The sequence below is a fragment of the Musca autumnalis genome, unplaced genomic scaffold, assembly GCF_047663935.1.
Source record: "Musca autumnalis isolate F117 unplaced genomic scaffold, ASM4766393v1 scaffold_3, whole genome shotgun sequence".
Classification (NCBI taxonomy): Eukaryota; Metazoa; Arthropoda; class Insecta; order Diptera; family Muscidae; genus Musca; species Musca autumnalis.
In genome coordinates, this window is record NW_027411866.1 from 110,563,754 (window position 1) to 110,590,906 (window position 27,153).

General features: G+C 36.5%; 1 protein-coding gene across 1 annotated transcript; it reads right to left on the reverse strand.

The window, feature by feature from the left end:
• Window positions 1-8,255: 8,255 nt before the first annotated feature.
• LOC141397415 (probable cytochrome P450 28a5) lies at window positions 8,256-26,783 on the reverse strand. The gene is made up of 8 exons (XM_073973568.1): window positions 26,367-26,783; window positions 26,173-26,311; window positions 16,107-16,214; window positions 15,931-16,035; window positions 15,437-15,862; window positions 15,256-15,373; window positions 8,634-8,897; window positions 8,256-8,571 (listed from the first exon to the last, which is right to left on the reverse strand). Exons 1-8 carry the CDS (start codon window positions 26,552-26,554, stop codon window positions 8,405-8,407), a joined length of 1,515 nt encoding a protein of 504 aa, XP_073829669.1. The 5' UTR covers window positions 26,555-26,783; the 3' UTR covers window positions 8,256-8,404.
• Window positions 26,784-27,153: the final 370 nt, after the last annotated feature.

Genomic DNA, 27,153 nt, shown 5'->3' on the forward strand with positions numbered 1-27,153 from the left:
TCCACAGTTATTTCTAGACTAACCACCGTCACACATTCCAAATTTCATTGAAATCGGACATATATAGCGTGTTTCGTGCATCAAATACCTCAAATCTGCCTAAAATTGTATATATGAGAGCTATATCCAAATCTGAACCGATTTCGATATAATTTGGCGCACTTATTTCTAGGCCAAATCGTACATATATAGCGCGTTTCGTGCATCAAATGCCTAAAATCGGCCAGGAATATATATAGGAGCTATAGCCAAATTTGAACCGATTTCTATATAATTTGGCACACTTATTTCTAGACTAAATACCGTTGCAAATTCCTATTTTAATTGAAATCGGACATATATAGTGTGTTTTGTGCACCAAATTGCTTAAATCGGACGAAAATATATATGGGGGCTATATCCAAATCTGAACCGATTTCTATATAATTTGGCACACTTATTTCTAGACTAAATTCCGTCGATCATTCCAAATTTCATTGAAATCGGACATATATAGCGTGTTTCCTGCACTAAATGCCTTAAATCGTTTGAATATATATGAGGACTATATCCAAATCTGAACCGATTTTTACCAAAATAAATAGCGTTCGTCCTTTGGCCAAAAAACTATCTTCCCCAATTTTCATGCGAATCGGACAATAAATGCGACCTGTACTTTGTTTACAAAAATACATGGACAGACGGACAGACAGACGGGCATGCGTAAATCGACTCAGAAAGTGATTCTATGTATATCCCTAAAAGGAACTATGGGTCTATCTCGTTTCCTTTTGCATGTTACAAACTAATGTACAAAGACATAATACCCCTTACCACAGGGTGGTGTAGGGTATAAAAACGAAACACAACTCAGGCACTGATATCTTTTTGCTACTTTTTGATTTTTCTTTGTACACATGTTCATAGCTTCATTCACAAATTTCATTCATTCATTTTGCTGAGCGGCAGAACCATTAATGAGAGAGCATTTGCTTTTGGCAGTGAACAGCTGACGTGCGTGCACCGGGCAAATTTCTTAGTTTTTGAGACGTTAAGCCCGATTGTGGTTGGATTGAGCATCAGATAATTACGAAAATATTACCATATATCGAGATTTTGGGATTTCTTGTTGTTGTTGTAGCAACGCATATATGTTCGTTCGTGTATTATTTCAGTTATCAAGTTCCTCTGTATCCAGACTCAAGAATTCTGCAACCTGGACTGGTTGCGTCCATAAAGAATGAGGAGACAGGTGAGTGGGGTTAGCTGGGCAGTTGAATAAATGCAGAGTATCGTGTGGTCCCAATCCACATGCTGGGCATATGTTGGGTATCGTGGCGTCAATTCTGGCCCAATACGAATTGAGGCGGCTGCATCGTCCGGATCTTAACTGAGCTAAAACCACTCGTGTTTGCCTTGGCAGCTGTCGTTCTTCTGCTGCGATGGATGGGGGATGGTTTCCAAGTACGGCATTCACACTGTATCTTCGTACTGCTTGTGCAACCATGTTGGTGTGAATGCGATTCAAGCCTGCCTGATAGGCTCGTTGATCTAGCGGTTCTCTCTCTAGATCATGAAGGTCTCTCCTGACGTGCCTGGGTGGGGGGCGCCTGTCCATTAAATCGTGACAGGGATGCTCACTGCGGTAACACCCAAGCAGGTACTGCATCGACAACATCTTATTGTGCTGACGCACCGGTAAAACCTTCGCCTCCTCATGAAGATGGTCCACTGGTGTCATGAGGAGGCACCCTGTTGCAGTCCTCAGGGCGGCATTCTGGCAGGTTTGAATCTTCTTCCACTGCGATGCGCTAACCTTTGCGGACCACGCTGGCGCCGCATAGCTTACCACAGACCGGCCTATTGCATTGTAGGTGGTCAACAAGGTTTCTTTATCAGCACCCCAAGTGCTGCCGGCCAGCGACTTGAGAACCTTGTTCCTACTTCTGATCTTATTGCAAATAGCTGTGGCATGCGCGGACGACTTGAACATGCTATCGAACGTTACACCCAGTATTTTAGGGTAGTTAGTGGTCGGAATCAGTGCACCATCGACCAATATGTTCAGTGGGAGCCTCATCTCAGCCGTCTATGTGGTGAATAGCGTGGCTGTGTATTTAGCGGCGGATATTTTCATATTCCTCAGATGGAAGAACTGCACTAGGTCAGCTATGTAGACATTTAACCTATCACATATGTCATCGACGATAGGACCCGACGCCAAGATCGTACAATCATCCGCATACATCACGATCTCTATGCCGTCTGGAGGGTGTGGAATTTCAGAAAGGTAGAGGTTAAACAGTTCCGGAGATATCACCCCTCCTTGGGGAACTCCCTGTTTCACTCTACGGGTTTTGGACTTCTTGTTTCTGAATTCTACAAACGACTGGCGTCCACACATATAGTTGATTAACCAACGTTTCAAACATGGCTGGAGATTAGTTTTCTCTATATCCTCGAACAGCTTGGCATGGTTGACGGTATCGAAGGCCTTCGATAGGTCAAGAACCACCATGACTGTTCGGTCGCACGGCCTTTTCTGGTTCAGTCCTCTACTGATATGTGTGGATATGGCGTCTAATGCTGTTGTAGTACTATGCATATTCCGAAATCCATGTTGATGTTGGGCAACTGCAAAACACCTTTTCATCGTGGGGAGGAGTAGCGCCTCTAGGATCTTTGCTACTGGCGACAGGAGTGAAATCGGCCTGTACGATTCACCTCTGCTGGCATCCTTGCCAGGCTTCAGTAGCGGGACCACCCTGCCAACTTTCCAGGCATCCGGTACAACATGGGTGGCTAACGATAGGTTGAGAACACTTGTTAAATACTCAACTCCAGGTTCATCCAGCTGCTTAAGCATTACCATCGATATTCGGTGCGGGCCCAACGCTTTGGATGATTTAGCGTTTCGGATGGCATCTGCAACATCGCTCATCGTAAATTGTGGTGGTACCTCCTCGGCTGGAAGAGTTCTTCTTATACGGCGTAGCACACTTCTCTTCGCCCTATCACTCTCGGGGTGCTCTATGAACTGCCGGTTAAAATAACACGCGCACCTCTTTGGGTCAGTTACTGTCACGCCGTTGAAAGTAACAGCCGTTCTGTCATCTTTCTTTTCCGGACTCGAGAGTGATTTAACCGTTGCCCACAATTTACTTATTCCTGCACCAATGTTGCACTGCTTCAGATGGTCTAGCCACTTTTTCCGCTTATGTTCGCCCACTAGCCTGTTGACTTCAAGAGTAAGTTCTCTAACTCTTGGGTCTTCGGGGTTCGTACGACGAAGCTCATCACGTTCATTTGCTAGTCCCGTCGCCTCTGCTGGGAAATTTGGCCTTATTTCGGGTATTCGACCAGCAGGTACGTAGCGAGCGGCTGCTTTAGTGATGATGTCTCGGAAAGTTCTCTCAGCTACCCGAGGATCTGAGGGGGTGGGCAATTGACTGAAGCGGTGATTGGTAAATTCTCTGAAACCTTGCCAATCAGCTTTCCCATGGTTCAGGAAAGTACGGCGTTCAGAGGTTATGAAGTCGGGTGGTCTGTTTACGGAGACGATGATAGGGAGGTGGTCCGAACTAAGGGAAATGACGGATTGCCAGGTTACGTCATTTATCAGACCTGGTGCCACAATGGTGATATCTGGCGAGCTGTGGCAGTTAGGAGCGTCTTGTAGGAGCGTCTTCATTCACCGTGCAAAACGTGGAGCTATCGATTTGCTCTGCCAGCGCTGTACCCCGCTGGTCATTACCTAGGACGGAGTGCCAAAGCTCATGATGAGCATTGAAGTCCCCTAGCACCAGACGGTTATCGCCCTCTAACAGCGAACTAATATTGGGCATATAACGTCGGGCACAGCTATTCATCGGCGGTATGTACACATTAAGCAGCTCTACCTCGGCAGTACCACTGCTACCCCCATACACTCCATGTATGGGTCACTAGAGCCAAGCTCAAGCGAGATAGGTCTGTACTGGACAGACTGGTGTATTAGGAAGGCAAGTCCTCCTCCTCCGCTTCTTGTGCGATCCTTCCGCAAAACGTTGTAACCATCACAACGTAAGCTACAGGTGGCGGTGAGCTTTGTTTCCTGGATCGCGGCGACCATGATGTTTTTCCGACTCATAAAGTCCACAATTTCACTGACCTTATTGCGGAGACAATTATGTGTTTGTGTTCGTGGGATTTCTTGTTGTTTTATATGGTGAACAGAATCAAAATTGGCAATATACATTATCGCCTTTAAAATAATATGTGCACCACAAACATTATTTGGTGCCAGACAAAATAAAATTTTGCACACCACCAGTTAAAAAAAAATATTTTTTCTCTGCGTGTATGGGGGCTATATCAAAAGCCCGTTTTAAATACGAAACATCCTAGGAGTAGTAGAAACTTCTATACCAAATTATAAAGATCTATCCTATATATATATATATATTGATTTCAACAGACAGACAAACGGACGGAAATGGATCTAGCATGGCCGTTAAGTTCATTTGCTGATAAGTTGATTTTGACATTTCTGACATTTCATTGTGGAACCGTTAAGTCTACCTTTCATCAAAACTTCATATCAAACGTAATGTGATTAATGTCTTTGCCGGAAAGAAATCATGATAGTGAAGGTAAACAGCAAATACTACAATGCTATTCGATTGAAAGCATTCCCTGGAGGAAATTAAATTAGTTTAAAAGTAGTTTATAACTGGTGTAAAAATAACCACAACTGGTTATTTTTCGATTATTTTACATTACGCCAACTAACTATGTTAACATGGGGATGAGCTAGGCGGTCGATAATTGTTATGGACTAATTATGGACTAATTTATAACTATTATGGACTAATTTATACCTAACTACTTTTTGATTTTTTATAGTCTGTTTAAAAATGTTGTTTTGTCTTAATGACAGTGAAAAACATTCTTTTATTCATTTTTTATTTCTTTTAATTTTCTCTTTTGGTTTTTTCTTTGACTTTTTTGACACCAGTAGTTTCTCAGATATGTTTCCTTGTTGTTCATCTTTTGGTATGGAGAATGTATCAAAATTAGTTTGTATAATTGTGTGTTGCATTTATATCGAAATAATTACGAATTCAACGAATTTATAGTTGATTGTAGAATAATTGCTTTGTAAATTACTATTTTCAAATTGGTTGATAACTAGTTGAAAAGTAGTGCAGTGATAATCAGTTTTCCATTTTGTTAGTTTTCAATCTGGTTGATCTACATACATATGACTTTTCAACCAATTTGTAGTTAGTTGTAGAATAATGCATTATATATGCTTTTTGCATAAATAGAGTGGTATTAATAAAAAATGAAAAACTATTTCAGAATTAATTACACAATCATTGAATATTTAAAAATGCAATTGCTGGTTGTAATAGTTGTAATTGCAAAACAACTATGATGATTTGCAATTTATTTGTGTACGTGTTTTAAATAATATATTAATTTAATTAATTTATTGTTCGTTTGTTATGCAAATTTGTGTAACGTGGTCACACTTTCGTTTTTTTATATGGATATGCCAAAAACCAAGTACGGTGTGATGTGCATATTAAGTGCATTTGTTTCATAAATAAATACATTGTTCAAGTTCTATTTCTTTATAATAAAAAAATTATTTATGGCTAATCAAGACATTTGGTTCACACTTTGCATATTTTGGTATTTTTTCCAGGCACAGATCAGCTTCGAATATGGACTATATCGGACCAACAAGTAACTTGCTTAAGGAGTAGGGCAAAGCCTTGTCAGAAATTTCACTTAATTATACAACAAATCATTTTCAAAGCAGGATATACGGATGTATTCTTAAGCAGGAGGAATATACTTATATTGAATATTACTGAAAGTTCTTCGTTTTCAATATAGAGTGAATATGCATCCATATTCTAATACAATCTTTCTGTAGCCTAAATTTGAAAGGGGGGTTCTATACAAATCATCCAAATTTTTTACTTGAATTTTTTACTTTATTTTGCTTTCGTTGTATAATTCATATATAAATCGGATTTGAATACAAGGGAATGACTAGATTTACTCCAAATACATGAGACAAAATATAAACAAATAAAAAAACGAACCTTTTATACCCTCCACCATAAAATAGTCTTAATTAAACTGGAATAATTAGTTTCCTTTCACAATTTTAGGTGGAAACATTTTTCGAACACGTATACTCCAAATACCTAAATTATCTAATCTAATCTGAAAAATGTGTTCAGTCAGTTGAAAGATACCACCTATGGGGCTATAACAAAGTGTCGACCTATCTTTACAATTTTTGGAGGAAAAGTCTTATGTTGACGATTTTTAGTGAAGAAGTTTCGTGAACACTGAAACTGTCAAATTACAGCTAGCTCGATTTTCGGTGGAGAAGTTTCGTGACCACTGAGAACATTAAATGTCAAATTATATATTGTGGCAAAATCTACAAAATACAGAAAATAGGGAGGTACCGTTAAATGGGGGCTATACCAAAATATAGACCTATGTTCCTGACCACTGACCACAAATTACAGCTTGTTCGGTTAATAATTGTAGCTAAAATTCTTAAAATACCTAAAATCGGGAGGTGCCGTTATATGGGGGCTATATCTAAATATGGACCTATGTGTACGAGTCTTGGTGAGAAGTTTCCTGACCACTGAGAACCTCAAATATCAAATTGCAAGTAATTTGTTTACAAATTTTAGCTTAAATCCTCAAAATACTGAAAATCAAGAGGTACCGTTATATGGGGCTATACCAAAACATGGACATATATTGACGATTTTTGGTGGAAAGGTTTCATGGCTACTGAGAACCTCAAATGTCAAATTATAGCTAGTTCAGTTAAAAATTTTAGCTAAAATTCTCAAAATACTGAAAATCGGGAGGTACCGTTATATGGGGCCTATACCAAACCATGGACCTATGCCCATATCTTTTGGAATATAGGTTTGCTGATCACTAGGAACCCTAAATGTCAAATTATAGGTATTTCGGTTTGAAAATGTGACTAAAAACGTCAAAATACCTGAAATCGGATGGAACCATTATATGGGGACATACCCATAATCGAACTTGACCTGTCTGCAAACAAAAGACACATCTTCCCAAAATGTCAGCATCCTATCTCGATTTTTGTGGATGCATACCTTGATCGACTGAGAATTTTACCCTGATCAAGAATATATATATATATATATACTTTATAGGGTCGTAAATGATTATTTCAATGCATTTCAAATGGAAAAACAAACCTAATATACCCTCCATACTATGGTGGAGGGTAAAACTTCAATACTTCATATCTTGTATAAATCGGAAAAATGGAGGTTGAAAAAAATTTGGTAGGGTTTCTATTCAAGTGAGCGGCAGTGTATGTATATATTCTTGATCAGGATAAAATTCTAAGACGATTTAGCCATCTAGCGTCCGCAATTATTGAAAAAAAAAAGTTGTCCACCCGAGTGTCTTTTTTTCATACGCACGTCAAGTTAAAACAGTGTCAAGTTTCTCCACTAAAAATTGTCAAGATAGGCCCAAGTTGGCACTAGCTGAAATTTGACACTTGATGTTCCCTTCCCAATGACCAAAACACTTCTCCAATGAAAATTACCGAGATAGGTCTACGTCTTGGTATAGCCTCCATATAACAATACCTCCCGATGCAGCTGTCACGAAACTTCTGCACCAAAAATCGTCCATTTTTTCGGTATAGCCCCTAGAGAACGGTACCCACAAAAAAAATCGTCTAAATAGGTCCTTGTTTTGGTATATGCCCCATATAAATGTACAGACAGATTGTTAAAACTTTTATATACATTTATTGACCTAATTTAGGCATTAGGGGTATCCGTCGACGAACAATTTTTGCACCTAATAAGAAACTAATTATTCCATTTTAGTTCGTTATAGTTTGTTATTGCGGAGGGTATAAAAAGTTCAACACGGCCGAACTTAATGTTTCAATTGTACAAGTTCCAAGCTGGACTACATCAGACAACCCCTTTGGTTACCTCTCTCACAAAAGTTCAACATTTTTGCTTAAGTGCAGTTTAAGGGACGTTCGATTATCATTTGATGATCATCCTGCTTACAGCGGTATAATATGTTTCGTGGGCAAGTTCGTGCTTCCAGACATAATGGTCTAAATGCTCAAAAAAGTCCTACTGGAATCAACTTAAATGGCAAGAGGCCACGATAATTAAAAGGAGTGACTGACATTGGTTCACTGATACTTACCCCACAACCACCAGAAAATGTACGCTAGAAACTTACAAAACGGTTGGCAAAGCTGCCTGATAATTTTTTACTTCTTACTTGAACTTGTTGAAACTTTGCAATTTCAATCCATGGAATTGTTATATATGTTTTTACAAATTTATTATATATAAAATTATTTCTCTAGTTTTAAATGTCCTACTCAATTTATATTATTAAATTCCAGCCAAATGCCACCATCAAGTCTCATCAAAAAGTAGGTGGGATCAAATTTATTGTCTGTGCGAGTTTTTGCATTGATGCGAATTTCAAAGTTACGTAGAATCTCCACCAGAGCTCCTTTGATTTGGGTCAATGCAAAACGCATACCTGCAACCCAAATTATGCTTATTAATAACATCAGAACTTTTTAGAAACTTTTCACAACTTACCTAAACATATACGTGGACCATCACCGAATGCCAAATATAAGCCCTGGTCTTTGTATTTCTTAAGACCACCATTGAGGAAACGTTCCGGTTCAAATGAAGAAGCATTCTCATAATAATCTTCATCCATTAGCACAGCTTGTAAAGGTAGAATAACAGTCGTGCCAGTTTCTATCAGCAGTGTTTTTCCGTTTTTATTCTCAAATTCAATAGGTTCTGTGCAAAGTTTGGTGGAAAATGCTCCAGGAGGGAATAGACGAAGCGTTTCTGAAAAATAAATAAAGAACGAAAGGGTTTATTGTCATTGGTAGTTTCACTGGACAGTTTTTAGGCGCCCGGACATAACTCTCAAAATGACTTGGCTTTGGGAGTTTTGCTAAAGCTTTGCACGTAGAAGGTCTGTGACCTGATCATCACATTTTCGACTTCTTCGTCGTTAGACACGTCGTTCGAACCCGGTGATAGGAAGTCCCATATTAATGACAAAACAAGTTAGAACGGCGAACTTTTTATACCCTCCACCAGGAACTGTATTGAAGTGAATAAGGACAATTAGTTTTCTCTCGATTATGACTAAGCTCTACCTCTTATTGCAGGAGTAGTATATCCCAACTGATAATACTCCCCTCAAAAGAGCTTATATGGGGCGCCATCGTAGTTCTTCCCAAAACATTGATCAATATTTACAATTTTCCGTATTGAGCTTTTGAACTCCTGGCAACACATTATATTAAATTACTGTAATCTCGCGTCGAAAATTTGACAAAAAAAAACCTAAAAAAAAACATAAATTGACCAATGCCGGCTAGACTTAAAGTTGAATATATATAGACAGTTAGTTTGTGATTAAGTTTTCCATCTTCTAGGTACACAAAAATCCAATTAACGACCAATTCGGTAAAAAACAAACCCATTAAATGGTGGCCTATACAGTCTGATTTTGTCAAGGGATATTTTGTACCTGTATAAATGGCTTGTACCTTTAGCGAAGACTAAATACCAAATTTCAGTTATTCCGTTTGAATAATGTGGCTAAAACATTCGAAACACCGAAAAACAGCAATTTCCAGGAAAATGGAATTTTTCATTGAAATTTTTGAAAAAATATTTGGTATTGTTTTTGGAGTTGTGAAGTTGTAAGACTTGAAAAAATGTATTTCATCGCCATCCTTATATAAAAAAAGTTGACTCAAAACGTATAAGGAGTTTTATATAGACCTGTAGTGCGATTCTCTAAATCATGTTTTGAGTTACCGACAAAAATTGGTAAAATTAAAACGCAAAATTATGAATGAAAAGTTCAAACAAAAGTTGACAACACTCTTGCTATCGGTAGAACTTTAGACTGATTTTTATTTATCGCTATCTTACTGAAAAACATCGTAATTACCGAAATTATAAGCAGTTTAATTTTATCGACAATTGTCATTAACTCAAAAAATGAGTTAGAGAATCGCACTACTGGAGGTATTTCAAGAGCTAAGCGGACAGATAACTTATCGAAACCGCCACTAAACTCACATATAACCACGTAAAAGCAGTACCTTTTGCAAATATGTTTGTGTACTTATCGGACCCGGTCAGCTTAAGAGATCTGAATTTATATATGAGATTCCGGAACCCTAATATTAAATCTTTACTGTTAAATACTGTCATTTAACAGGTATCCTTAGAGCACAGGTTTACAAAGGATATAATAATATGTTTAGTTAACTGAATTCCTTTATGGTGTCTTTAGATAATGAATAAAAGGTTTATCTCTCAATATATTATCAAAACAAAAAAATCTTCAGATTTTTAATCAAATTTTATCAGTTGCAAATGTTTTGAGCAGAACCAACTGTGAGTTCGAGTTTTGTTTTGTATATTTTTGTAAAATAAGTGTATTTTTTTCAAATTATTCTGTAAATCTTTAACAATAAACAATCAACCTACAAAAATATTTGCATTTGAAATCCATAAAATACCTCAGAACTATATAAAACGTGAAATTGTCATTCCAGTTGCAAATGTTTTAAGCAGCACTGTATATATATGTACTCCATAGGATCTCCAACGAATATTTCGATGTGTTACCAACGGAATGACAAAGTTAATTATACCCTCCATATTATGGTGGAGGTTATAATAGAATCAGGTTTCACTCATTTTAGTTTCCCTTGATCGCGGTAACTAATATATTCTGCTTATCATTTGCGAACAACCCAGCAAACCAATCGTACCGACATCGGATCAGAAATCATAACGATATCTTAACGAAAGTTGTATGAAGTGGTTGACATAATTTCGGAACGAAATGTCGGAGCGTAATCGGATCGTTTTCGGCCAGAATTCGGAACGAAATCGGAAGAAAATCCTTGGGAAATTCGGAAGGCGAATTTTGTCTTCCGAATTTTCGTGCAGATTTCTGAACGATTTCGCAATAATGACGTATGAAAATCGTAGATACCTTTCGAATCTTCGTAAAGATTTCTGAACGTTTTCGTAATAATGTCGTATAAATATCGAAGGAAAAAATTTTTCTCTGATGCCTTTTTATACCCTCCACCATAGGATGGGGGTATATTAAGTTTGTCACTACGTTTGTAACTACTCGAAATAATCATTGTAGACCCCACAAAGTATATATATTCTTGATCAGCGTGCAATTCTACATCGATATAGCCATGTCCGTCCGTCTGTCTGTCTGTCCGTCTGTGGAAATCACTCTAGCGTCCGAACGGATTGACATAGGTTGATGAAATTTTGGGAAAATATGTTATATTTACGTAGGACTTTTGGTATTGAAAGCGGACTATGTAGGTCCACGCTTTCGTATAGCCCCCATACAAAATGACGCGTGACGCGTCGTCGTTTTAAGGAATTTTTAAGATATTTGGCCCATTTTACCACCGAATTGGTTGTAATTTGGTACTTTGTGTCTCCAGAGGCCAAAAAATATTCCTACCAAAGTTGGGTTATATAGGTCCACGTTTTGGTATAGCCCCCATATAAGGCCCCATATAAAGTACGCATCATTTTAATATATTTTGAATGTATTAGACCCATTTGACCACAAAATTGGTTGTAATTTGGTAGTTTGTGTCTTCAGAGGCCAGAAAACATTCCTACCAAAGTTGGGTTATATAGGTCCACGTTTTGGTATAGCCCCCACATAAGGTCCCTTATAAAGTACGCGTCATTTTAATATATTTTGAATGTATTAGACCCATTTGACCAAAGAATCGGTTGTAACTTTGTATTTTGTGTTTCCAGAGGCTAAGAAACATTTCTACCATAAAATGTTTATATAGGTCCACGTGTTGATATAGCCCCCATAATACAATATCTCCCGATTTTCGATATTTTGAACGTTTTAGCCTCATTATCACACCGAGATGGCTGAAATTTGGTATTTAGTCTTCTTTAGGCGTATAAAACTTTCCCCCAGAAATTTGTAGGTATAGGTCCACGCCATCATATAGCCCCCATAGAACGGTACCTTCCGAATTTCGGTATTTTGAAGGTTGTGGCCACATTAGTCCAACGAAATGGCTGAAATTTGTGGTGGAGGGTATAAAAACTTCGGCCCGACCGAACTTAACGCTCTTCTTACTTGTTTATTGATCAATTTTTATTTATTTAATTTTTTATTGGAAGATTGTAACGTTTCTAATGTGTTTTACTGTTGTTATCATTTTGTAGTTGCAGTAGAACAATGTAAACGATGTATACGAAGTATGTTGTATCAACACTAGCTTGAGTTATTATATGTTGCATTTATATTTAAAATATTTAAAAATTGTATATGCGAATTTTATAGCCATCCACTTGGTTTTTCGACAACAAACTAAAATGAAACCAACCCCGTTGTTGTTAAATACATACAGAAGGTGGTTGTTGTGCGAAGGGAAATTTGTTTCCGACATTTCACTCTGAATTCGTACCGAAATCGGAAGAAAAACATTCGTAGATTGGAAGGGAATTTTCCTTCCGACATTCTCTCCGAAATCGGAACAAAATCTGAACGAATTCCCCTACGAAAAATCGTATAGAAATCGGAATGAACATTTGGTTTGCTGGGAAGAGAGACATATTTTTAATTCTCATGGTTTTATTGCAGAAATTAAACAAAATTCTTAAAAATATTAAAAAAAGTACAAGTCGACAGAGATGTACCCTCAGCCTGCCATATAACGATATGTTGTTTTTCCAAAACATTACTGCTGTAATGAATAATGCGAAAACTATCCGTGATAAAGTTTATAATAAATCCGCGAACACGTCTGAACCTGTTCATAAGGCTAAATGTTTGAATTTTTGTGGGGGAGGTACCGGAAGTAGTGGACCGATATAGCCCATATTCGAACATGATTTAATTGTGACATAAAAATTACGAAGCACCAAGGTTAGACCAATGTCAATCACTCCTTTCGAAAGTTATCGTGCCAATTAGGCGCTTAAGTTGGTTGTCTTAGTATTTAGATCTTCTGGAAAAGTATCAGGTAAAATGGACGTGCCCATGAAAGACATAATATCACTGTATACAGAACCACAAGAAGTATTTACCTTTGGTAACAATTTCAAAAAAAAATCTCGAACAGCCCTTAATAGACCCTCTTGGAACTTAATGTGCGTTTGGAGGAAATTTTACGTTGAGCACAATTTCGGCCAAATCCAATACTCAATTCGTCAATTATCGTGCTCTTGTTGTTGTTGTTGTAGAAACGCAAATACGTTGTTGTTGTAGCAGCATTAAACATACGTAGAATCATAGATTTAATGCTGCGTTGGCAGCTGCTCACCGAAACACTATAGTTTCGGGCCAATCCGGTATCTAAGAACCAGCCGCCGTGGGCTTGACGTTCGTCTGTATATTTTATTCAGTTATCTGGTTGCGATTTCACTGTATCCAGATTCAAAAATTCTGCAAACTGAATCGGCTGCGTCCATAAAGAATCACGGGGTTAGATGGGCACCTAAACAAATGCAGCGTGTCGTGAGGGTATCGTTCCTTCAAATCGGGTCCAATATGAACTGTGGCTGCTGCATCGTCCAGATCGTAACATGACTAAAACCACTCGTGTTTTCCTTTACAGCTAGCGTTCTTCTGCTGCGATATATTTGGTTGGTATCCGAGTACGGCGTTCACACTAAATTTTTTTCTACTGCCTGCGCTACTGCATCAGTATGAATTCTGTTCAAGCCTGCCTGATAGTATCGTTGATCTAGAGGTTTTCGTTTTTCCATTTAGACCTCTCTCTCCAGATCATGTAGATCTCTCCTGATGTGCCGTGGTGGGGGAAGCCAGCCCACTATTTCGTGACAGGGATGCTCACGCTGGTAACGTCTTGTTTTGTTGATGTACAGGTAAAATCCTCGTCTCCTCATGAATATGGTCCACTGGTTTCATGAGGAGGATTCTATCACTTTGTAGCGATAATATTTGCATATGACACTTTAATCTTACAACAGACTTCCAACAAGTTTTCTTTGTCGGCACTCCAAGTGTAGCCGGCCAGCGACTTGAGAACCTAGTTCTCGACTTGAGAACCTTGTTTTTTCTAATCTGGTCGCAAATAGCTGTGACTAGCGCGGATGATTTAAAACGTTACCCCCAATATCATGAGATATCAAGGCACCATCGACCAATATGTTCAAGAGGAGCCTTATTTCAACCGTTCAAGTGCTGAACATTGTGGCAGTAGATTTGGCGGCGGATATTTTCGTATTTCTATGTTGACATTTAACCTATTAGATATTTCATCAGCGATAGGACTCGACACCAAGATCGTACAATCTGGCGTAAGGTAGAGGTTAAACAGCTCCAGAAGTTTTCTCTATATCCTCGAACAGACACCATCACACACGGACCTTTTCGGATATGTTACTGTCAGGCCGTTGAAAGTAACTCCCGGGTTGCCAGGAAACGTCATTTATCAGACCGGATGCCTCTTATCCTCGTAGGAGCTTCTTCATTCACCGTGCAAAATGTTGATTTATCAGTGTGCTCGCTGTACACCTCTGGTCATTGCCATTGACGGAATGCAAAAGCTCAACAAAAAGCTATAACCTTCGCATGTTTAGTATTGAAAATGCCTCCCGATTTTCGGAATTTTGAAGTTTGCGGCCTCAATATCCACCGCTATATCTGGAATTTAGTATTTAGTTCGCTGGTGGAAGGTACAAAAATTTCCACCCACATAGAACGGTCCTCCCGATTTTCGGTATTTTGGAGGGATGAATTTTGATATTTAGTCTTCGATGGGGGTATAAAATACTTCGGAAGAGAATTATCGGTATAGGTCCACGATTTCATATAGCCCCCATTAAAAGTCCCTCCCGATTTTCGGTATTTTGACTATTTTTGCCACATTATCCAACCGAAATGGCAAAAATTTCGAATTTAGTATCGGTTTCATTCATTCAAGAAAAGAATTCTCGGTAAACGTCCTCGTTTTCCTATGCCCCCATAGAATAGAAACTTCCATTGTTGAGAATTTTAAAGTTTCAGCCAAATTTCTAAAATCTGGTTTCAATTATTTTTATGGTGGTGGGTATAAAAGGTTTGGCCCATCCGAACCTAGTACCGTTTTTACTTGTTGTTTTTATGTTAATTTGTCATGGTTTAGAATTTTAAACTTACCATGTATGCATGCATCCAGATAGGGCAGATCTATAATTGTATCGTAATCATTATTTGAACCTAATTTTTCCTGAATTTCGTTGCGAAGAATCTTTTGGCGGTTAGTATCACGGCCCAACTAAAATTAAATAAAAAACAATTATTTAAATAACGTGAATTACACGTACTAAGAACCAATTACCAAAAGTAAACAATGCGATAAAACATTAGCCGTCGTTTCAAAACCATCCAATAAGAAAGTCATGGTATGAGCTGTCAATTCAGGAATTTGTAGATTTTTCTTCTCTTGCAGATATAGCATATAATTGATAAAATCGACACGATCTTCATTAATGCCCTGTTGTTTTTGTTGTTTTCTCATGCTCAGTGAATTCTCCATTAAATCCACAAAAAACACTTCCACAGGCTTTGAAATGAAACGTAATTTTTTAAACTTTTTTATCCATGGCAACATACCAGTCAACAGCATATAAGCAATGAACACAAATGTTTGTTCAAAAAGTTTCTTGGTCATATCCAAAATGGGACTTGGTTTGTTGGTGAAAGTATCAGCTGAGAGACCCAGTACACAATCGGTTACAACTTCGCACGTGTAACGTAAACTAAGCTGATGTTATAAAGAGAGAAATAGAAATGGAATTATAATATTCGATTATTACACGAGTGATTGCTTACATCTTTGCCATCGATGCCATCTTTATTGCCAATTTTCATTTGTTGTTTTATATAATCGACCATGGTATGACAGACTTTATTTGTAACTGGAAATACGGTTTTAATCTGAAATGTGTTGTAGTTTGTAATAAGTTTTATTCGAAGTTGTAATATATTTTATGAAATTTCAATCTTACACGGTTTGATGTAAAACCCGGAGTCACTTCGGCTCTTCGTTCCTTCCATTCTTCGCCAGTTAGTACAAATGGATTATTACCAAGTATAAAATCTGTCTTTTTATCAATCTATAATAAAGAATTTAAAAATGTGTTTAATATTTTAAATAATATTGGGAAACAATTAGTGGTTCTCTAATTAGCCATAGTTTGGAGGTTATATTATATGTGTTACAATCAGAAAAACAAACTCAATATTCTTGATCAGGATAAAATTCTAAGGCGATCTAATCATGTCCGTCTATTGTAATCACTCCAGCGTCCGCAATAATTGAGATAGAAAGCTAAAATTTTGCACCCGAGTGTCTTTTTCCCATAAGCAGGTCATGCTTAAAGATGTGTTATAAAGGTCCATGTTTTGGTTTATCCCCCATATGACGGTACCACCCAATTTAGGTATTTTGACGATTTCAGCTAAATTTTTTGCTGAAACTTGACATTTGAGGTTCCCAATAGCCAAGAAATTTCTCCATTAAAAATTGTAAAGATAGGTCCATGTTTTGGTATAGGCCGAATTAGCTAAAATTTCACATTTGGTGTTTGAGGTTCCCATACACACAGTTCTTTATTATAAAACAGCATTCCGCAGCAGCGAGAGTCCTGTTTTTACTCTCTTTCACAAAAAACCTCTGTCCACCCATAAAAAATATGTTCTAACATAAAAAACAAATACAATTGAGATATGTTACAAAATGTTGCAAGCATATATTTGTTTGGACACAAACAAATTATGTTTGGATCCAAACATACATTTGTTTGCAATCAGTCCCAAAAAATGTTTGTTTGGATCCAAACATATTTCTAACATATATTTTTCTGCATGTAGGTACCAACAGAATGAAGAAATTGTAAGATACATTTTTTGACCAAATTTGGGTATTTGGGGTATCCGTTGTCGAACAATTTTTGCACCTAACGGGAAACTAATTATTCCACTTTAGTTCAGAATGTTTTATAGTTAAAAGCTCGGCTGGTATAAAAAGTTTTTTCATGTTGTTTTTTCTAATGTTCGTCGTAGTCCAGCTTTGGGCTTCCTCCCCTGTACACGATTTATACCCTATATCACACTCTGATTTGTAATATGCAAAACAAAACAAGATAGAGAATATCCATATGATCACATATGAGGCAATTTACGTATTTCCGTCTTTTTGTCCATGTATTTTTGTAAACAAACTAAATCGGGGAAGAAAATTTTTTTGTCCAAAGGACGAACCTTATTTATTTGGACAAGAATCGGATCAGGTTCGGTATAGCTCCCATATTTTTTTTTTCACCGATTTCATGTATTTGATGCTCCGAACAGGCAATTTAAGTCCAATTTCAATATAATTTGAAATGTGTGACGGAATTTAATCCAGAAATGAATTTGCGAAATTGTATTGAAATCGGTTCAGTTTTGAATATCGGTGGTGTCATGCTTAAGTGTTCCATACGCCATTTTTAACTTTTTGAGATGCAGTTGGTTTCTAGGTGTTTTCGGTATGTTCTTTCTGAATTTCAGACTTCTCCTATCTGCTCTAGTTTCCGAGATATCCACCCTTCCACGGGATAGCTTAAACTTTTTTCAGTTACAAATATTATATTTTAAGAACTTACATGTTTACATTTAAAAACCAGCAAGGTAAGGATCAAAGTCGGGCGGGTCCGACTATATGATAACCTACACCACTGTGAATATGTAAAATATAAATCGGAGCTATATCCCGATCTTAACCGATTTCGATATAATTTTTCACATTTATTTCCAGACCGAATTCTGTCACACATTCCAAATATCATTGAAATCGGACTTATATAGCGTGTTTGGTGCAGCAAATACGTGAAATCGGCCGAAAATATATATGGGAGCTATATCCAAATCTGAACCGATTTCGATATAATTTGGCACATTTATTTCTAGACCGAATTCAGTCACACATATCAAATTTCATCGAAATCGGAAATATATAGCGTGTTTGGTACAGAAAGTACGTGAAATCGGCCGAAAATATGTATATATGGGAGTTATATCCAAAGTTGAACCGATTTCGATATAATTTGTGACATTTATTTTTAGACCGAATTCAGTCACACATTCCAAATTTCATCGAAATCGGACATATATAGCGTGTTTGGTGCAGCAAATACGTGAAATCGGGCGAAAATATAATTTGGCACATTTATTTTTAGACCGAATTCAGTCACACATTCCAAATTTCATCGAAATCGGACATATGTAGCGTGTGTGGTACAGAAAATACGTGAAATCGGTCGAAAATATATATGGGAGCTATATCCAAATCTGAACCGATTTCGATATAATTTGGCACACTTATTTGTAGACCGAATTCAGTCACACATTCAAAATTTCATCAAATGGACGTATATAGCGTGTTTGGTGCAGCAAATACGTGAAATCGGGCGAAAATATATATGGGAGCTATATCCAAATCTGAACCGATTTTCACCAAAAGCAATAGCGTTCTTCCTATGGCTAAAAAAATTGAAGTCCCCAATTTTCAGCTGAATCGGACAAAAAATGCGACCTGTACGTTGCGAACAAAAATACATGGACAGACGGACGGACATGCATAAATCGACTCAGAAAGTGATTATATGTATATATTTAATACGGCGTTTATATTATAGTTTTTGCAGGGTTAACCTTCTTTGTGAGGATTAATTTGAAGTATACACAATGGAAATGGCATTTGAAACCCAGACCCACTGGGTTAACCCGGTTATATGTAAACGGCCTTTTAATTTTCAATTTAGAAGTTTTAAATTTATTGAGGCAAAAATGGAAAAATTGTTTTGTCACTTTGTTCCATATGGTGTACAATATTTCACATTTGTGTTATAAGCATGGATATGGAACAGATATCCATTTTTATACCCTCCACCATAGGATGGGGGTATATTAAGTTTGTCACTACGTTTGTAACTACTCGAAATAATCATTGTAGACCCCACAAAGTATATATATTCTTGATCAGCGTGCAATTCTACATCGATATAGCCATGTCCGTCCGTCTGTCTGTCTGTCCGTCTGTCCGTCTGTGGAAATCACTCTAGCGTCCGAACGGATTGACGTAGGTTGATGAAATTTTGGGAAAATATGTTATATTTACGTAGGACTTTTGGTATTGAAAGCGGGCTATGTAGGTCCACGCTTTCGTATAGCCCCCATACAAAATGACGCGTGACGCGTCGTCGTTTTAAGGAATTTTTAAGATATTTGGCCCATTTTACTACCGAATTGGTTGTAATTTGGTACTTTGTGTCTCCAGAGGCCAAAAAATATTCCTACCAAAGTTGGGTTATATAGGTCCACGTTTTGGTATAGCCCCCATATAAGGCCCCATATAAAGTACGCGTCATTTTAATATATTTTGAATGTATTAGACCCATTTGAACACAGAATTGGTTGTAATTTGGTATTTTGTGTCTTCAGAGGCCAGAAAACATTCTTACCAAAGTTGGGTTATATAGGTCCACGTTTTGGTATAGTCCCCACATAAGACCCCTTATAAAGTACGCGTCATTTTCATATATTTTGAATGTATTAGACCCATTTGACCAAAGAATCGGTTGTAACTTTGTATTTTGTGTTTCCAGAGGCTAAGAAACATTTCTACCATAAAATGTTTATATAGGTCCACGTATTGATATAGCCCCCATAATACAATATCTCCCGATTTTCGACGTTACGTTTTACCCTCATTATCAAACCGATATGGCTGAAATTTGGTATTTAGTCTTCCTTAGGCGTATAAAACATTCCCCCAGAAATTTGTAGGTATAGGTCCACGCCATCATATAGCCCCCATAGAACGGTACCTTCCGAATTTCGGTATTTTGAAGGTTGTGGCCACATTAATCCACCGAAATGGCTGAAATTTGTGGTGGAGGGTATAAAAAGTTCGGCCCGACCGAACTTAACGCTTTTCTTACTTGTTTATTTTTTTTTAAGTTCTCTATACTTTTGTATTCCAGCACATATTCCTCTATATTTTTGCAAATATGTTCTATACACTATTATTAATAATTCAATTCAAAATTATAAATATTTTCTTTAGTCAGCTCCACGCAGTTGTGACGCAAAACATTAAAATGCGATTATCTTAAAACATGCAAATGGCGTATGAAACACTTAGCCCACTTAACGCCTCGTTTAAACGTCACCAAAAATTGTTGCAAAAATGGACGTAAAATTCAGGTATTTTCGCATATTTTTGTGGGATTTTTTGTATTTTGTTATAGTATTTTCTGTTATCTGTCATTCCACGCCTATAAAGTTTCATTCGTCCTACGCATTTCCACGCATCTAAAATTCAAAAAAATCAACTTTTTGGTAATTTTCGACTTTTGATGAAATAAATAAATAAATAAAATTAATCAAAATTTTAATAAAATAAAATTTTAAACAAAAATGTTACATTCATATAACTTAAGAGATTTCTAAGGAATATAGTAACAGCATTTTCTCAATCAAAAAACAAGGGATTGTCATGTAGTAATACACCTAGTATATATATTAATTACCCTTCAAAGCTTTCGGCACTTTTAAAAGAAGGGTCGATTGCAGGAAAACTATTCGTTTTAGAGAAAATATATATTTTTTAAGAAATGTTTATAAAGTTTCAAAAATATAATTTTCATACAAAGTTTTAAGTTTTCTCGCAAAAAATCTCGGCGCTAAGTGGGTTAAGCATGACACCGACGATAAAGCTCCCATTTATCAGGTATGTGATGGAAAACGATTCGACTTGTTTTGCCATATATCGAAATCGTATATCTCTAATTTTGGTGAATATTTTAATGGAATTGAAAATGGATTATAAAATATTATTTAAATAAGGGACGTTTGTGAAGCAAAACTATATATATCATCAACGGCACTCCGATTATATACCATTCCGATTCTGCAAATCGAGTCGATTCGGTTTTCATCACATACCTGTATATTTTCGACCGATTTCATGTCTTCGTTGCGTCAAACCCAAAATTGGACAGACATTTTTATGAATTTTGTCAAATTTGACGGAACTTGGTCAACTTATATTAAAATCTAAGCCTGCCAGACATTGATCCATTCTTTACTGGGTTTTAAAACGCTATATTCAGAAACCTATTTGACGTATCTCCTTGAAAATTAATTTGCGAGAAAATGGCGGTTGCATTTCAGATGTAGGTACTTCTTTGAGGACAAATTACTGGACCGGTTTTCAAGAAATTTGCAGCAAATGTTCAAGGTTTGACGTGGTATTTTTATGGATTTCATACCTTTCCCACGTGATTTTTTTAAACGCTATAAACAACTTATTATCATATCGTTTGAGCATTTAATTTAGCTAAATATTTCAGAAGATGTTCAGGAATGAATTTCGGATGGCCTATTGTTTCCGAATCGCTATATTTGTTAAATATATGAACGATACGGCTTGCAAATTATTTTTGCGACACAACGGTGGTTTTGTCCGCGATCAAATGTTCTTAGTTGGGGCCCGAAGTTCCGACCAGAAACACTTTTTAATAAGTTTATCTCAATGTTCATGAAGAAACCCGAATCTGTCACCGTACTATGATTTTACAAATTGCCATAAATGGGTTCAGCGATACAAAAATATAGATATGTACAGCAGCAATGAAAAACTAAAATGATAGTCGTATATCATTTTAAAAAAAAATTCGACTTTAACAATTTTCTTTAACTTTTATAAATAGATCGCGTTACGATGAATATAGGGAACGGGGACAGTATCATTTACCGGAAAAATATTTTTAGGGTTTAAGCTACATTTTTTAACCCAACTAGCTGTAATTTGACATTTGAGATTCCCAGTGGTCACAAATCTTCTCTATTAAAAAATGTCAACATAGGTCCATGTTTTGATATGGCCAACATATAACGGTACCTCTCGATTTTTGGTATTTTGAGGAATTTAGCTACATTTTTGAGCGAACTAGACTCTAAACTTTAGTGGTTCCCCGTGTTTACAAAATTTCTCCATCAACAATTTTCAACGTAGGCCCACACTTCGATATAACCCCCATATAAAGGTACCGTCCATATTTTGGTATAGCCCCCCTATAAGGGTACCTCTCGATTTTGGGTATTTTGAGAATTTTAACTACATTTTTCGAAACTGCGATAGTTTAGCATTTGAGGTTCCCTGAAGTCACGAAACTTCTCAACAAAAATTTTCAACATACGTCCATGCTTTGGTATAGCCTCCATATAACGGTACCTCCCGATTTTAGGTATTTAGCAAGAGTTTAGCCATATATGTTGACCGACCTGTTTTTTGGCCTGTGAGGTCCACTGGTCACACAACTTCTCTACTAAACATTTCCAGTATATGTAGGTTTACTTTTTGTATAGGTCCCATATAACGGTACCTCCCGATTTTCGGTATTTTGAGAATTTTAGCTACTTTTTTGACCGAACTACCTGTTATTTTACATTTGAGGTTCTTAATGGTAACGCAACTTCTCCATAAACAATTATCAACCTAGGCCTCCATGGGGCCTAATATAACAGTAATTCCCGATTTTCGGTATTTTGAGAATTTTAAACACTATTTTCGCCGAAATAGGCATTTGAGGCGACGAAACTTCCCCAGCAACAATTCTGAGCATATATCCATGTTTTGTTATAGGTCCAATATAACGGCTCTTCCCGATTTTACGTATTTTGAGGACTTGGGCTATATTGTCTGACCGAACTACCTGTTATTTGACACTTGAGGTGACTAGTGACTATAAAACTCATCGAAAAATGAAAACCTAGGTCCATATTTAAGTATAGCCCCATGTAACGATACTTCTCTATTTTCTGTATTTTGGGAATTTTAACTACATTTTTACCGAAATAGCGGTAATTTGATATTTCAGGTTCCCAGTGGTCACAAAATTTCTGCACTCAAAAAATTATCAACATAGGTACATTGACATTTGAGATGCCCGGTGGTCATAAGACGTCTTCACGGTAAATTGTCAGCATAGGCCCATGCTTCGATATAGGCCTCATATGACCTCCGGATTTTAAATATTTGGAGGATTTAGTTGACCAAACTATTTGTAATTTGACATTGGAGGTGCCCCATGGTCACAAAACTTCTCTAATAAAAATGTTTAACATAGATCTACACTCTGTTAATTCTCCCCATTTAAAGGTGCCGCCGGATTGTAGACATTTTAGGATAAATTGTCTGGCCTAATTTAGGTATGATGGAAAAACTTTTTCACCTAAAATTGTGAACAGGAAGGAAATTAATTATTCAATTTAGTTCAGAGTATTTTATGGAGTGGCTATAAACAGTTCCTGTGAAAAAAGTCGAAAAGTCATCACGCTGGTGAGCAGACATACGTTTTATTTGGGAGCATATAACTAATGGGCTGTTTCACTAAGACGATACGAGTACAAATGCGTTCGAACTACTACCAAACATCTGCTTTTCTTTCTGAAATTTGGAATTACTATTACTGTTGGAGTGAAGGATTGAGATATGGAGGTAGTTTTCGAAATCCGTACATATGGGTACGGAAGGTACAAAATAGTACCAAATAAGGTACAATTTGGATTTGCGGGAACGGAAATTTAGAATTTGGATTACTGTCGGAGTGTAGGATAGAGGTATTTTGGAAATTCGTACTTTTGGGTACGAAAAGTACTAAATGGTACCAAATTTGTTACAATATGAATTTAAGTGATCGGATAGAGCAGGAATAGTGAAATTTGAACTTATGGTTACTATTGGGATACTTGTGAAAATTTTTACTTATGGCTACGAACAGTACTATATGGTACCAAATTTGGTACAATTTGGATTTGGGTGATCGGATACATTTGGAATCCTGAAATCAAAAATTAAGATTACTGTTGAAGTGTTGGATAGAGGTAGGGTTGGAAATTCGGACCCATGGGAACAAAAAGTACTAAATGGTACTAAATTTGGTACAATTTGGATTACGGTGATCGGATGCAGCTGTAATCCTGAAATTTGGAACTAAGATTACTGTTGGCGTGTAGGATTGAGGTAGTTGTGGAAATTCGTATTCATGGGTACGAATAGTACAAAATTTGGTACAATTTGGATTTGAGTGAACGGATATAGCTGGAATCCAGAGATTTGGAATAAGGAGTACTGTTGAAGTGTAGGATTGATAAAGTTTTGGACATTTTTAGTTATCAGTGGGAAAAGTACTAAATGGTACTAAATGTGGTACAATTTCTATTTCAGTGATAGGATACATTAGGAATCGTGAGATTCGGAATTTTAATTGATGTTGGAGTGTTGATAGAGGTAGGTGGATTTGAGTTATCGGATGTATCAGGAATACTGAAATTCGGAATTAAGCTTATTGTTTGAACTTAGCACTGAGGTAGTTTTGAAAATTTGTACTTATGAGTACGAAAAGTACTAAATGTTACCAAATCTGGTACAATTTGGATTTGGGTGAACGGATATAACTGGAATCCCGAGATTCGGAATAATGATTACTATTTGTGTGTAGAATTGATGAAGTTTTTGAAATGTTTAGTTATGGGTACGAAAAGTACTAAATGGTACCAAATTTGGTAAATTTTAATTTGTGTGATCGGATACATTTGGAATCCTGAAATTCGGAATTACGATTACTGTTAGAGTGTTGATAGAAGTAGGTTTGGAAATTCGTACTGGATACGAAAATTACTAAATGGTACCAAATTTGGTACAATTTGGATTGCGGTGATTGGATGCAGCTGTAATCCTGAAATTTGGAATTAAGATTATCGTTGGCGTGTAGGATTGAGGTAATTGTCGAAATTCGTACTCATGGGTACGAGTAATACTAAGGTACAAAATTTGGTACAATTTGGATTTGGGTCAACGGATATAGCTGAAATCCCGAGATTTGAAATAAGGAGTACTGTTGGAGTGTAGCATTGATAAAGTTGTGGAAATTTTAAGTTATGGGTAGGATAAGTACTAAATGGTACTAAATATGGTACAATTTGAATTTCATTGATAGGATACATTTAGAATCGTAAAATTGGGAATTAAAATTGATTTTGGAGTGTTGATAGAGGTAGGTTTAGAAATTCGTACTTTGGATACGAATAGTACTAAATGGTACCAAATTTGGATTTGAGTGATCGAATATATCTGGAATCCTGAAATTTGGAATTAAGGTTATTGTTTGAACATAGCACTGAGATAGTTTTGAAAATTTGTACTTATGGGTACGAAAAGTACTAAATGGTACTAAATTTGGTAAAAGTTGGATTTGTATGAACGGATAGAGCTGAAATCCTGAAATGTGGAATTGAGATTACTGTTTAAGTGAAGAATTGAGGCAGTTTTCGAAAACCTTACTTATAGGTACGAAGAGTACGAAATGATACAGTTTGGATTTGGATGAACGGATACACCTGGAATCTTGAGATTTAGAATTACGATTACTGTTTTTATTTTGTATTCAAGTTAGTGTAGGATTAAGACATGTCGTCGAAAAACGTGCTATAAGTGTACTCAATTTGTTCGGTGTAGGGACTGTGCTGGAATCTGTATGTTTTGGAGTTAGAGTGTGTATTGCAACGTTTGTCTCGCTGTTAATGTGTAAAGGTGAGATAAGACTGATCTTTTTGAAAATCGAACTAAAAAGGGACGAACAGTACTAAAATAAATATTGATTAAAATTCGCCATTTTCATATTATATATTGTTATTTGTTTTTATACCCTTTCCGCATACGAAGTAGCGGGCACATTGCTAGTTATTAATAATTTATCAAGTGCTTTCAAATCGAATTACAATTGAAATATTTCGAATAAGATCTAAAATAGGTGTACTAACAAAATCACACTACAGGTCCTTTTATATTCTTGTGACTTAAATCTCACTTATTTCTAACATTTCAGATATTCTGAAGTTTGGATTCGATTTCATCGATTTATATTCCCAGGTTAAATTAAATCCAAAGCGTTGCAAACATATGGACCAATCAGTTTTTTTATTTTAAAACCCACATAACGTATGGTTAACAAAATTAGAACTTACCATAGTTGAGGCATCATTGTCGTGAAAATTCTTAAAATCCGTTACTAAAACTCGTCGTATTAATTTCGGATTTATTACCAATAACTGCGAAGCACGACAGTTATAAATTCCAACGAAATCGTCTGATTTTTTATAAGCTCTAAAAAACGTATATTCATTATTTCCACAATATAATCAAATGCTTTGCAACCTACTCATAAATATCGCGAATATCACATGCTATATTACGTTTTTGTGTAAATGCACTAGGATAATTTCCCACAAAAGGACGAGGCTTTGGACCATTAACACCACGTTGTTTCCAATAATTATATGGCCACACTAAAAATAAGTACACCAGTAATAGAATTGCACATAATAGCCCCAAGGTAAAAGCTATCATCGTTTTTTTGCCGATTGGGTTGTTATATTATGGAGATCAGTATTTTTGTTTATTATTTTCTGTTCTATCTAAACGACCGTTACTATTTTGTTGAGAGTTCCATTTGCGAATGAAAAAGTTCAGCCTAATATTGCTCTGACTTAAACTATTCACAAGCCCATCTTGTTGAGTTGAAATTAAACAATTGTGGCAAATAAAATCTGTCTATGTATACAATTACGTGCAGCTGTCATTACGGACGACAACATCGAGTAGAATATTGAATTTTACGCTGACTCATTTCACTTGACAGTTATATACGTACTCAGGGGTGGGTAGAGATTGCTTAGATAAATGGAAAGCATATGAAAGAGATCATGTATTTATATCACGAAAGTCGCTGTCGAAATAAGTGAAATAAGTTTAATTAAAACGTTTCGACATGTTGCACATAAAAAAACGTTAAAGTACCGTTAATAATTGTCTATGATACTCGGGAAATTAATCCCCACAGCGTAGCGTAATCTGCGAATCTACACATGGAATGTAAATATTCTATATACGGAAAGTTCAGTTTACGTACTTGCGCATGTACTTGCAAAGTACAAGGGTACTGTTAC